The 14243-nt window shown below is 46.2% G+C and overlaps 1 protein-coding gene across 2 annotated transcripts in view; it reads right to left on the bottom strand.

The window, feature by feature from the left end:
* Kcnq1 (potassium voltage-gated channel subfamily Q member 1) overlaps positions 1-14243 on the bottom strand; it is a 321067-nt gene that overhangs the window by 68663 nt on the left and 238161 nt on the right. For both annotated transcript variants that reach the window (XM_038335391.1, XM_038335401.1), the window contains exon 12: positions 1593-1668. In XM_038335391.1, the coding sequence (XP_038191319.1) occupies positions 1593-1668 (76 nt within the window). The remainder of the gene's footprint in view (positions 1-1592; positions 1669-14243) is intronic.

Here is a 14243-nt window from a genome sequence, read left to right as displayed (position 1 = left end):
CATCCAGACTGCAGAAGTGAACCCCAGGGAGCCATGGGCCTACCCAGCATAACAGCATAAAACCTAGCAAGCAGGTACCATACTGTCTCTTGTGGAACCTAGTCTAAGACCTACAGGGGCTACTTCTCAGCCTGGGCACTGTCATGACCTAACGCTTTCTCATGACCTTTTTAAACATTAGCAATTTAAGCTACACTGCTTCCCAGTGTCACACCCTAGTGCTTCCTTGCCCCTAAGAGACTGTCTTGTCAAGGTGTAATTCCCCATGGGCTCCTTGCCAACCTGGGAAGAGCTGGTTCTATGGGAGGCTGTTTCGTCCCCCAATCTCCTTTAGCAGCCCGTGAAACTGTAGGGGACATGACTTCTAAGTGGGGGGAGAAAGCATCAAGTGCAATCTCCATGGGGCCTTAGGATTCTTCTAGTACACTGCCAGGTGCCTCCTGGATTTGCCCCCGGATGGGTGCCGTCCTTATTCCTTTTGACACTATGAAGTCCCTAGCCATGATGGGGGCATAACGGTCTACTTGAGTTGCGACAGTACCAGGGGGTGCAGGCTAACAAGTGGGCAGCAGAACACCACCATGGTACTGTTGAATGTGCACCGTCCAGGGTAGCAGTGAGTAGCAAGGGTGAGGAGCCACATGCTGTTCTCATTAGTGTCAGGAGTTTGGCAGGAGGGCCAGTGGCCAGCCCAAGGGCTATTCTTAGGGCTGGAACATAACAGTTGAGATGCTGAGGACTACAGTACAGTGAGTAAGACCCATGTCGCCCAAAACTCCTCTTAATATAATGCTGATAACCTGGGATGAGAACTGTGTCTGAGCCCCTACCTCTCACAGAGGAGGGAGGTTTTGGTTGTTCCAGGACTGGGGTGGGGCTGTTCTGAGGGGACAGCAGGAGCCTGTGTCAATCCCATGGCCTGGTATGGAAGATGTGGCCCTATAACAAGACTCAGGGCTACCACTGGGATTGTCCTTGGAGACTAAGATAGGCTGCCCCAGCTTTCTCCCCCTAGGGACAAGGACCTTGTGGCAAGAGAATGCCTTCTTCTCCTTGCTGCTTCTATTGCATGTTTACAAAGTGGGGAGGTAAGATCCTGTCCTCCCCATGATTTCTGCTTACAACTGTCCCACAGCAGAGGAGGAACACAGCCTGCTACCTTATTCCCTGAGAGCCCTGATCTCAGAGCCTCAGGAGAACAATTCTGGAGGTGAGCTGGCAGCAAGTGGATCCCAGAGCTGCAGTTTTGCCAGCTCAGGAGCCCTTGTTCATTAGCAAGATGCAGTATAGGCAGGGTAGGGTACAGAAAGCTTTGAGGCTGAGGACAGAGGTCACTTCTTGTCCAGGTGACATTGCCAGGTTGTCACTTTCACAACCTTGCACAGAAGGAGAAGTAAGGCCATGAAGTTCCTGTTAACAATCAAGGTGGAGGGACAGAGAACCCTGGGCCATTATCCTTGAAGGAGCCTGATGTCTTGGGGGGTAGTGGAGACTCAAGGACTATGGTCACAGCATCTTGGTATGTAAGACTGAGGGCATACTACTACTCTAGTCTTCTTGGGGGCCAATTGCACAATTGGACTTGAGCTCACCTGGAATTTCTTCTTGGCTACAAAGTACTGCATGCGCCTGATCACCTTGATGGTGGCCCGATGATGTTCCCGCAGCCTGTGGAGGAGGGGGAGCAGAGTGTGAGCAGGTTTCATGCTGGTAACCCTTCATCACATGTCAAAGGTACCCTGACCAAACATGGATGAACTCTCTAGGAACAAAGAGAACATTCTATCCAGGGTTTGCCCTGCCTCTAGAGAAGCCAGAGGCTAGGGATTCCTAAAGGGGAAAGGGAGGGTTGCCTCACCACAGGTGGGGAGAAAGACCCTTTCCCTACTTGTGTTTCAGAGCTGGGGTGGATGTCTGTACCCCCAGTTTGCAAGGGTTGCAACTCTTTTTTTCTTTCTTTCTTTTTTTTTTCTTTTTTTGGTTTTTCGAGACAGGGTTTCTCAAGGGTTGCAACTCTTAACAGCAGAGTCAGAGAATGCCCTTGGAGGGGTAGGACAACAGCCGTGCCATGAGGGCACTGTTCACAGAGACTGTTCAGGATTCTTCATTGGTTTGTCTCTAAGGCTCCTTCTAGAAATAAGGTCCTTTTAGAAACATCACCGGAGAAAGAAGGCCTGTGATCAGACATCTGAGTGCACAGAAATAAGACTAGAAGGCATCCAGGCAGTGGAGAAACCAGGAGAGTCTGTAAAGCTCAAATTTGACCAGCCAGACTAAACCGCACTGGCAACAGAGAGTTGCTGGGAGCCTTTGGGAAAGCTAGACTCCAAGGGCCCCGAGCCCAGAAAACAAGAGGCAAGAGGAAGCCAGCCTAGCCTCCAGGCTGTGCTTCCTTCTCAGAGAAGTGTGGGAAATGTCTACACCAGATGGAATGGTGGGGCTTCCTGGGCTGTGGGGAAAACAGTGGAGCCTGGGCTACAGAGCCACCAGGATACAAGTGACAGGATTCCAGAGAACAAAGGCTATCAGGGTATCTTTTTTCACACAGTTCCCCCTTGGAAATAGCTGTGGTTCTCACAGAGCATAGTGCTGCCGGGAGGGAGTAAAAATGAAACAGAGAAGCCAGCAGGCTCTTGCCACTGAGGACAGCAGGCTTGGGATTCAGACTATTTTAGGATGGGGGCCCCAGGAAGCAGCCAAAAATTTTGGTTGAGGTCCCCCCAAAACCTCAAGTCCAAACTAGCCCAGATTTCTTTTTCATATTAGAGGAAAACCTAGTCATCTGTACAGAAATATCTTGGAACTTCTGGGTTTTTTTTTTGTTGTTTTGTTCTTATATAAAAGCTGAAGATGAAGGGGAAAAGCAGATCCTAGCTAGAGAGCTGAAGGTGATGCTTTCTGCAGTCTTACCTGCTACAGGCTCTCTAGCTTCAGGAGATAGCTGTTTACACATTGCCTGAATCTGAGCTGACCTCGTGACCTAATGTGACTGCAGAGTCCTGGGGAGCTCACCATGTGTGGAAACCACAGGTGTTGGGAGTGTGGCTGGGGTGGTTGCAGGGAAGTACGTAGAGGTGCCCAGCCATCAGCCAGCGCTGATTGTAGTCATGTGACCGAGCCATCTTGAACCACCCAGCCCTAAGCAAGCTACCGGTGACTGCTGCTGCCTGAGTCATCCCAAGCACAACCACAGAACCACCTTCCAGCAGAGCTGAGTCCAGGCTCCAGACCCAGGGAACTGTGAGCAAGACAAATAAGTGTTAAAACCACAACATTGGCTATGGTTTGCTGCTCAGTAGTAGACAGCTAATAAGGAAATTAGAAGCTGGACCCATAATCCCAGATATTTAGAAGGCTGAGGCAGGAGGATCATAAATTCAGGCCTTTCCTGGGAAACAGAGTGAGTTCAAGGCCAACCTGCACTATTTAGAGAGATCCTGCCTGAAAAAAATGACGCAGCAGTTAAGAGTACTTGCTGCTTATACTTCCAGAAGTCCTGGGTTCAGTTCCCAGCACCCACGTGGCATCTTACCACCATCTGTAACTCTGGTTCCAGGAGATTCAATGCCCTATTCCGAACTAGAAGGACACCACACACACATGCTGCACATATACACATGTAGGTAAAACATATATACATAAGATAAATAAACAAAACTTTAAAAAGTTAAAAAAAAAAGAAGGCAGGGGAGCTGGGTATGTTGGCACATGCCTTTAAGCCCAGTACTCAGAAAGCAGAGGCAGGTGGATCTCTGTAACTTGGAGGCTTGCCTGGACTATACAGTGAGTTCTAGGCCAATTAGGACTACATAAAAAGCAGGGGTGGTGCTGGGAACATAGATTAGTGGTAGAATGCTTGTCTAGCATGAACTGGTTTCAATCCCTAGCACAGAGGAGAAGAGAGAAAGGAAGGAAGGGAAGAAGGAAGGAAAGAAAAATGAAGGAAGCTATTAATTGGAATTTAGAGGTTGTGAATTCAGCCTTGTATAATATTTAGCATTGATTTTAGGAGCAGAAAACAAAAAAGGCAGAAGACAGAAGGCTGGGACATGAGGTGTTGTCTGCAAACACTGAAACCTCTAAGTGTGTTGGGGGGAGAAAGAACTTTGTTTTTTTAGGGAGGAGTATGAACATAGAGGCTGTTAAAGATAGATGAAAATCCCTCTTTGCTCTTGCCATTGAAGGTCTGAATCTGTTTCCACCGCAGTGCTGTAAGCTTCGGCCTCAAAAGACCTGCAGATTTCACTTTTACCCTCTCAGAAAACTTCTGCCTCCCCGACAAGTCCGAGCTAGCCTGCTGGTGGGTGAAGGAGGAGAGCTGAAGGGTTCGGATGACAGCTGACAGCTTCAGGCATGTGAGGCTGACACTGCTCAGCCCCCAGGAGTGCGTCCGGCAGGGCAGCCCAGAGTCTGGCCTACAGAGTCATTGGTAGATAGATGGCTGTGGCTTGCATCAGACTTTCTAGATGAGAGCTTTACGATAACTGTGATGGATAGAGTCAAGAAAATAGATGAAGAGATGAGGGCTTTCACCCTATGATGGAAACTATCTCCAAATACTGAAAAAGAAATTCTATAAAAGTCAGGCATGGTAGCACATGCCTGTAATTCCAGCACTTGGGAGGTGGAGGCAGGAGGATCAGGTGGTTCAAGGTCATCCTTAGCTACACAGAGGTTTGAGGCCTGCCTGGGTTACCCGAGGTGCCGTCTCAACCGCATTCCATGATTCCCTCTAACAATAAGTAAATAAATAAGAGAGAGAGAAAGGGCAACACAATAGTGGAAATTCAGAATGCAATTGGTGATTTGATAAAAGAGACAATGTAGTAAAAAATAAAGAAAAATAGTAAGAAAAAATGGATAAGAATATGGTTAGAGGATGTGCATCTAAGTGAATTCATATTCCACTAAATAGATGAGAATTGTTAGTCAGGATTAAAAAGCTAAGACATGAACTCACTAAAAGGGTAAACAAAGAGACTGAAAAGAAAGGGGCAGAGAAACAGGTATCCTAGCATAGTTCTCTAAACATAGCATCTGCGCACCAGCACCAGGCCTGCCCAGTCAGACAAAGATCTCAGAGTTACAAAGTTACCAGCTCAGGGTTACCTGGTAAAGAGCTTATCTCACCAGCGCAAGGACCTGCTTTCCTTCCCCAGAACCCTAATTAAAGGTTACAAAAATTCTAGGTGTGGCAGCATGTGTTTGCAATCCTAAGGCTGGAGAGTGGAGACAGGAGATACCTGGGCTCACTGGCCGACTATCTGAGCCCACTTGGCAAGTTTCAGATCAGTGAAGAGACCCTGTCTCAAAAAAAAAAAAAAAAAAAAAGTGCACAGCACTTGAAGAATGGCATCCAAGGTTGTTCAGGGTTTCCACCGGCGCCTATATGAAAAAGTGTCAGTTCAGCAGGAAAAGATCCATTTCAAATCTATATGCACCTACAAATAGAGCCTTAAAACATATAGAGCAAACTGGGAGAACAAAATGATAAAAGAAAAATCTACAGCTATATAATGGTTATGGATCGAAAGGATTGGCGAAACATCAGCAGAAAGAAATACAAACAATCTGAGTGCCAGTCTGCCCTAACCGACACGGACAGAACCACGCCATCACGGGCCAGCACATACAAGTATTTACAAGGACACCAAGTGCTAGGTGTTAAAAGCAAGTTTCAACAAATTTCAAAGAAATTAAATCATGTTTTGCATGACCACAATAAAATTAAACTACAAATTTAAAATATTACTAGGAAATCCCCAAGTGTTTTGGAAAATTAAGTGGTCTCAGTAACCCAAGGTCAAGGAAAAAGAATCTTATATGAATTAGAAAATAGTTTTAATTGAATAACAAAAATGTATCAAAAATTATAACTAAATTGAGTGTGGGGTATACATCTATAATCTCAGCACCTTAGGAGGCCAAGTCTTGAAGATCACAACCTGGGCTACTTAGCAAGACGCCGGTCTTGACGATGGCAGGATGGCCCAGTGGGTAAGGGTGCTTACTGCTAAATCTGAAGACCCGAGTCTGATCCCCCGGGACTTGCATGGTGGAAGGAGAAAAACTAACTCTCAAAAGTTGTCCTCTGACTTCCACATAAGGGCCATGGCACACGCACCCCTCCGCACACACATGTAAATGATCGTGATAAAAATTTAAAAATCGTGCTTCCAAAAATATAATTAAACAAAATGTTGGTACTGCATTGAAATATGGACACTGAGGGGAAGATAATATATGGCCTTAAGTGTGTTTACTAAAGGAGAGGCTGAGATCCAGCTCAAGTTAAAAAAAAAAAAAAAAAAAAGCCAAAAAACAAAACACAAAACCAATTTAAACGTGAAGGAAGTAGAAGGAAAGAAATAGTAAAGATAAGGCTGTAAGTTGATGAAATAAAAAAATGAATGCTGCATTAAAGAAAATCAACAAAGCTAACATTTGGCTTTCCAAAGAGACTAATAAAATTGATAAAACTTTTAGCAAGATGGATGGAATGGGGTGAGGGGGATCACAAATCACCAATGTTGGGAGTTAAAAAATGAACATCACTGTGGAGCTAGAGACATAAAAAAAAAAAAAAACCATTCAGAGGATAATATGAGCAAAAACAATTTTGATAGTATAAATAAAATAGATTAACTCATCAAAACACATTTTAAGAGAAGAAGAAACAAATACAAACTGCCCTATGTTAATGGAATTACACTTGGAATTTTAACGATCTTCCTACAAAGAAGTCGGTCTAGATGATTCACCAGTGAGTCCTTCCCAACACGAAAGAAGAAGTTCACAACTATATACAAAGCTTCTTACAGGGCTTTTACGAGGGGGTCTGGCCTTGATACCCAAATCTGACAAGGATATTCCTGAAAGAAAACTCAAGGGTAACGTCTGTCCTGGATGTGGAAGCAGCCTCTAAAAACCAGCAGCCAGTGAGAACCAGGGCTCATGTCAAGATGCAGGATCAGCGTGGCTTAATCCAGTTATGCAAGGCTGGCTTAACATTTGAAAATCAACCAGGAGAGCTCACCACATCAACAGAACAAGAAAAAAAAACATATAATCAACTCAAAAGATGCAGAAAAGCACTTGATAAAGTTCAAGGCCTCGTCCTAATTAAAAACACAACTCCTAGGAAAGTAGGAAACACAATTTTAAAAAAAAGAACAAAAATGAAAATTGAAACAAACAAAAAAATCCTAAACACTAAGCACACATCAAGTTTAATGATAATGTAGAAATCACTTTGTTCCTGAGATAGTGTGTCCCATATTTTCCAACAGTGTCCATAAAGTCTTATACAAATAAAATGTAATTTCACAGTAGAATAAAGCACTTAGGAGCCAGAATCAGGTGACTCTCTGTGAGTTCAAGGCCAGTTTGGTCTACATAGTGAGTTCCACGACAGCTAGGGCTACACAGAGAGACCTTGTTCGAAAAAAGCAGAAACAAACAAACAAACAAAAACAACTAAACAACAACGAAAACTAAACCAAAGAAGAAGAAGAAGAAGAAGAAGAAGAAGAAGAAGAAGAAGAAGAAGAAGAAGAAGAAGAAGAAGAAGAAGAAGAAGAAGAATTAAAAAGTAAATTTAGCAAATCCTGACCTTGCTGGCCATGGACATGGTAGCTCAGGTAGCTCATGCCTGTGATCCCAGAAATTTGGGGGCCAAGAATGAGGATTGAAAGAGGAACAAGCCTGGTTCAACTAAAAGTTGAAAGCTAACAATCCATTATCTTACTGTCTGCTGGGAACAAATAATTAGACCACAAAATACTGTAATAGTGCCAAAGTTACTACATCTATTTAAATTGCTCACAGGTGAGAGCTATAGGCAGCCAAGCACTGAACACCAATGAGAGCTGAAGGTGACTTGAATTCATGAAGGCTATAACATGTTCTTATCTGTGGGGCTGGAGAGATGACTCTGGGATAAAGAGCATTGGCTTGCTCTTCTAGAGGATATGGGTTTGATTTTTAACATCTACATGGCAGCTCCAAAGCCTTCTTCTGGTCTTGAGAGCACTGTAATCACATGGTACACACATGTACATGCTGGCAGAACACTCACACACATAAAAATAATAAAAACATTTAAAAAACCCTCAGTGTAGCTGGGCATACACCTTTAGTCCCAGTTACTTGGGATGCAAAGGCAGACAGATTTCTGTGATTCAAAGCCAGCCTGGTCTTATTCAGTGAGTTCCAGGACAGCCAGAGCAATACAATGAGATCCTGTTTTAAACAAAACAAAACAAAACAAAAAAAGCAAGAAAAAGCCCTTCTTATTTACAAGATTTTCTTCAAGCTTTGGTACAGATTTCTCGTTCCAGTTTCTATAGTTTTTGTTGTCTTTCTACCTTTTGAAATTGACAGTCTGATCTTAAAATATTTATGAAAATGCTAAGCACTATCCCCATGGCAGTTCTGAAAAACAGCTACAGTGTTGAAGACTTACACAGTCAGAGTTCAGGTATCACAGTGAGATGGGTAATGGCTCTCTGGTACAGCACTTGCTGCGCATATGTGAGGCCCCTGGGTTTGATCTCATATAAACCAGGCACGGTGGCTCACCCTATAATCCCAGCAACTCAGGAGTTGGGAACAAGAAGATCAGAAGTTCAAGGTCACCTGGGCCTATCTGAGACCCTGTCTTGCAAACAGACAAACAAATGGTGGTCATAGGGTTGGAGAGACGGTTCAAGGGGTAAAGTGCTTGTCACACAAACATGAGGAATGAGTTCGGATCTCCAGAACCCATGTAAAGCAAGACAGAGTAGTGCACATTTGTAACGCCAGTGCTCCCATGGTGAGATAGGAGAATCCCTGCAAGCTCGTGGGCAGGCCAGCTGGCAGCTGTGAATGACACAAGGCAGAAGGCAGGGTAAATACCTGAGGACATCCTCTGACCATCATATGTGTACTGTGGCCTGCATGCCTGCATTTTACACACACACACACACTCGCATATCCACAGCACAAAGAAAAATCCCAGTAAAGCTGCATGGTGGGCAGGGCTACAGGACAGAGCAAGACCTTAGATGCCATAAACACACATGTGGCCTCTGCGTCTATCACCGAAGCTGTTTCAACAGGGAACCAATGTTCTCGGTAGATGTGCTTGGACACCATAAGAGCTAGATACTGTAATTTTTTTCTCCCCACAGCTGCAAAGCTAGTTTGTCAGGCCTTGAACAGGAAGGTAGAGAGACTGGGTTGTGAAAGGCTACCTAACGCCTGCATAGCCTTGGGCTAGATAAAGGTTTCTTCACAGAATCCAGGGAGCGTGAGCTATTAGAGAAGAATGCTTGACGAACTGGAGGCTGCCTGAAACCCTTCATTCCAGGCATGGCCTGAGGAGATATGGCTCTGTTCTCTTTCCATCCCCATGAAAGGCCTGAAAGTGGGTGAAAAGTGGGACTCCATGAATATGTCACCTCATCAATCACGACTGTGGTCTCGAGAGCCTTCAATCTTAGCTGGAGTAACCACCCCTATGTTCTTCATCCCTTGGTTTTTGTTTTCATATATATTCTTGATTATATCTATATGTGATCCAGAAGGCATATATTTTTAATTTTGGTGATTTACTGAAATAAAAAAAGCTAGGCATTGTTGCACACACTATAATCCTAGCACTCTGGAAGCTGAGGCAGAAGGATTGCTGTGAGTGTGAGGCCAACCTGGGCCAGAGAGTGAGACCCTGTCTCAAAACAAACGAGCAGATAAACTTATGCCAAGGTTGTCCAACCCTGACTCCGTATTAGTACTCCATTGCTGAGAGGCCCTTATGTGGCTGTCTGCCACTGGCTCGGTCATGCGAGCCGGCATAAAGTTCTCCTTAGCATGAACATCCATGTTTATTCATTTTCTTTCCTCCTGACAAAGGGGTGGCGAGTGCTAGGCCTCAGGGCTGTGGACAGTGCTGTGACGCACATTCCCTTCTCCAGGTCTGAATACCAGAGTTTCCTGTGAGCGCAAAGCCAGGCATTGCCTTGCTCATCAGCTCTGGGATGCCTCCACCTCAGAGGTGATGCCGCATTTTCAAAGCGGTGGCTATACGCTGACCAGAAAAATGTGTTTCCTCTGCTGTAGTAGAAGCAGGCTGGCTGGTGGTTTCTCAAAAATATTTAACACATAACAACCCCACCTCTACATACGTATCCCAAGAAATGAAGACATACATTCAAGTAACAACTCCGTCAGTAGACAGACATGGTTTGCCCATGCGACTGAATATCATTCAGCCATACAAACTAAGAGTGTTGACATGTTGACGTGTATCACAAAATGGATAATGCCCTACAAGGCATTGTGCTAGGTAAAAGAAGCCAGCCACGATGGACCCCATGCTGTAGACCTCCAGTTCCATTAAATGCTCAGAATAGCACGTTGTAGAAATGCGAGATTGGTGGTTCTTTAGGCGGGGAGGACAGGGAGTGACTGCTGATGGGTGAAGGTGGCTTTTGAGAGCGATGAAACGCTCTAAGGTTAGCTAGTGGTGATGGCTGCAGGGTGCGACCATGCTGACGTGTGCACTGAGGTGGGCATTGTAGCAGGGGTGACTGTCCTGCAGATCGCTGCAGAGAGCTCAGCTAGAGAGATAGGGAGGCTCTGGAAAATGGAGAGAACCGCTTTTCTCAGAGTGTCCCACGAACCCTGGCAGGCACCCAGGGTACACTGAAGTTGGTCTCATTCCCTCCCTGTAGGCATGGCAGCCTATCCTCAAATTGTGGATCACAGGGGATGTGTCCATGGGACAAAGTCCAACTCTTGAGATTCCCCCACCCAACCCTGCAATCCTTGCTGCAGCTCCCTACTACGCCTGGTGACATCCACATTCTCCGGGCAGCCCACGACCCAGTGTCAGTGAATTTTGACTCTCTTGGCAGGTCTAAGTGGTGTCTCATCACGTACAGTGTTCAACGGGTGGTTCTTGTGTCTTTGTCAAATTATTTCCATATCAGCCATCAATGTGAGCCACCCCTTGCTGGGCCCCCGCCCAGACAAGCCATAGCAGACATTCTTGTTTGGCACTAACATTCTGCAGGGTCTCAGGGGGCAGGTGGCTGCAATGCAAAGGTCACCCATTTCGACTGTCCCAGAGCTGAAAGAGGAGGGCAATTTTGTTTCCCCAGAGTCAAGGCTCTTGGGTCTGAGTGTCTGCATACACTAAAACTTCATCTCCAAGGAGACTGTGGTGGGGCCTTTGGGAGGACATTAGGTCATGAGAGGGGCACCCACATGAATAGGGTTAATGATCTTATACAAGAAGCCCGAGGGGCTTTAGTTATCTCTTTTACCCTTCTGCCATCTGCCACAGGACACACAGAAGACACTATCTATGGGGCAGACGTAGTCCTCACTAGATCCTGAATCTCTCAGAGCCTTGATTCTGAATTTCTCAGTCTTTAGAATTGTGTACAGTACATCTTTATTGTTTGTAAATCGCCCAGTCTCAGGCATTTTTGTCACGGGGCTAATCCTGAACTTGGCACCGAGAATGGGGTGTTGATGAAAGGCAGTGTTGGGAGAAGGAACAGGCAGGGGCCAGAAGGGGTCTGAAGCTCGTGAAGAGAGACTGAGGATGGCCTAGGTGTGGTCTCAGAAGGCCAGAGCTTTAGAGATTTAGAGATTTAGGTGTGGGGACTGGCAAAGAGCTACAGCTGGGGTGCTGGTGGTAGTGGGGAGAGGGGAGAACAAGCTGGAGAGGGCTTCGTGGGAACATAGAGCCATGAAGTAGCGAGGAACCTGGTGGGATTGTGTCCCAGGGTCTTAGTGTCTGTATAGGATGGCACTGCTGAGAAACGAACAAGTCTATTTACCAGAGGATATCCCTCAGCAAAGTGTTCATGGTGCTGCCTAGCCTCTCTTGATTGCTCATAGTACAAAGTAAAAGGAAAGTCACAAGCCAGTGATACTCACAAGGAAAGCAAAAAAAAAAAAAAAAAAATGTACCCACCTGGATAAGACAGCTGCCAGATGGAAGAAAAACATGAAATGCCTCCAGGCATGGTGGACTACATACTTGTGTAGTCTCAGCATTCATGAGGCTGAGACAGGAGGACGGCCTAGAGTTCAAGTCAGCCTGGACTAGCACCAGGCCAGCCAGGACCACACAGCAAGATACACAATAAGACCCTTTTTCAAACCAACCAGCCAAATGGGAGAGAATGAAAAAAGTGTGTTCACGAGACAGCAGAAAGGGAGGAGGTCAGAACGTGATATGCCCGAAGGGGAGCTGGTGCCGCTCACCAGGTGACACACAGCCCATGGAGGCATTTCAGGGAGCTTCAAGGTCATCTTATCCCTTATGTCTCAAGCCTCTGCTTCCTGAGTTCCAGCTCAGGCTTCCCGTGATGCCCCAGCTGGGGCTGCAGTGGCCAAGTAAAGTGTTGGCACAGTGACTACCCCTCCAGTGGGTGGCAAGTCTCAGTGGCCTTCATGGGGCCATTTCTACCTGGTATAGGAGCCTAGGGCAGAGCTGTCTTCACGCAGAAGATAACCCAAAGAACTACATGCAGAGCTGAGGCAGAACTGATGCATGGTGGGACTACAGGAGAAATTCCTAGTCCAGCCATGTGGGTAGGCTTATCTCTAAAACCCAGAGTGGCAGAGCCATCAGCACCGAACTCCAGCCTGGATGACATATGGGATATATCCAGTCAAGTCACAGTGTCACAGCTATGTGGAATCTTGGCTTAGCGTACTCAGAAAGTGGGACAAAGACTAATGATTCTCAGCCCTTACAAGTTAGTGCTATCTGTCTGGTTGAGGTTTAGATGTATTTGAGACACTACACTCTTTCCCGTCACTCTTTCCTTCTTGTTCATTTCTTCCTTTTGTGAGGGGACGTCATCTTTAGAATGGCCCCACTATAGTAATTTGGAAGCTCAGGGCCTTTGTGATTTCACAGGCTAATAGCTCTGGAGACCAATTTGCCTCAGGATGAGTCTGACCCTGGCCTCACTCATTTTGGACACTGAGGACTCTTGTGTCAGTACTGGCATAAGATAAGATTCTCAGAGCTCTGGGGATTCAGGGGCTGTGTGAGCATGTGAAAAGGACATAAACTTGAGGAAGCCAAGTTTGAATGGTGTGATCTGGGTGGTGATACTGCAATCTGTCTGTAAGCCTTATGCATTCCCTGTGCGGTGGCATCGGAAAGCAGAGTCTCTGGGAAGGGATTAGGTCATGAGGGCAGAGCGCTCATGAATGGGATTAGTATTCCTTTCAAAGAAGCCTGACGAGCTGGGGATGGGGCTCCGACAAGTTCTCGCTTAGCAGGCACCAAATCCCTAGCATAAGCCAGCTGATGTATATCTATAATTTCACGACTGAGGAGGTAGAGACAGGAGGATCAGAAGTTCAAGATCAGTTTCAACAACTGGAGTGAGTTTGAGGCCAGCCTGGGGCACATGAGACCCTATCTCAAAAAGAAGCAGCAGAGGAGGAGGAACAGAAGAAACCATTGTGGCCATTACAGTCACTGCTGTCCAAGAAGCTTGTTCACTCCAGCCATGTGAGGCTCCACAAAAGGTGCCCCCTGTGCAGCGTACAGAAGCCTTAGGAAACTCTTGAAAGGTACTCTCCAGATACTGAATTCATACGTTTTCTCAGTTGAAGGTGTTTTGTTATAGAGGCCTGAATGGCAGATGCTATAATATTCCTTTGGACCCTCAGAGACCGCATGACCCAGATCAGGTATAAAATTACTAGCTCCTCCTCACCCGTGCGAGTTCACTTGGTTGAATTTATATTAACTCCCCTTGGTCCAAATCACGGTAGCTCAGCATCATGGAGGTGAACGTAAGTGAACTCAAACTCAGCATGTGCAGCGCAATACAACTTGACCCCCAAACTGCAGAGGGCTGTCTTGTGGTAGAAGGATGGACAGGCCTAATTCTTTCTCAGAGGCCTCTCAGGCCTGGGGGTGATGGTGGCACCCAAGTCTACCACAGAGGAGAGTGTCGATGTGTGGGGAAGGGGTTTTAGAGAGAAGTGCCTCTGTAGAAACCTGTGGCCTGTGCTATGGGGCTCAGATGGAGCCCACATGCCCTGGGGGTGAAGAGGGCAGACTATAGCAGGACCTACCCTCCATAGTGGCCCTAAGACCAGAAGAAAACCCCAAATAAGCTCCACCCCATGCCACCAGCATTGTCCTTTGGGGTATACCCAGAAGAGAGCAGATAAGAGTGAGGGAAGCTTGTGTGGAAGGGCTTCGTAAGGAGCTGAAC

The sequence above is a fragment of the Arvicola amphibius genome, chromosome 1 (genome assembly GCF_903992535.2).
Source record: "Arvicola amphibius chromosome 1, mArvAmp1.2, whole genome shotgun sequence".
Classification (NCBI taxonomy): Eukaryota; Metazoa; Chordata; class Mammalia; order Rodentia; family Cricetidae; genus Arvicola; species Arvicola amphibius.
Note: the sequence above shows the minus strand (reverse complement) of the source record. Positions and strands in the feature narration are given on the sequence as shown.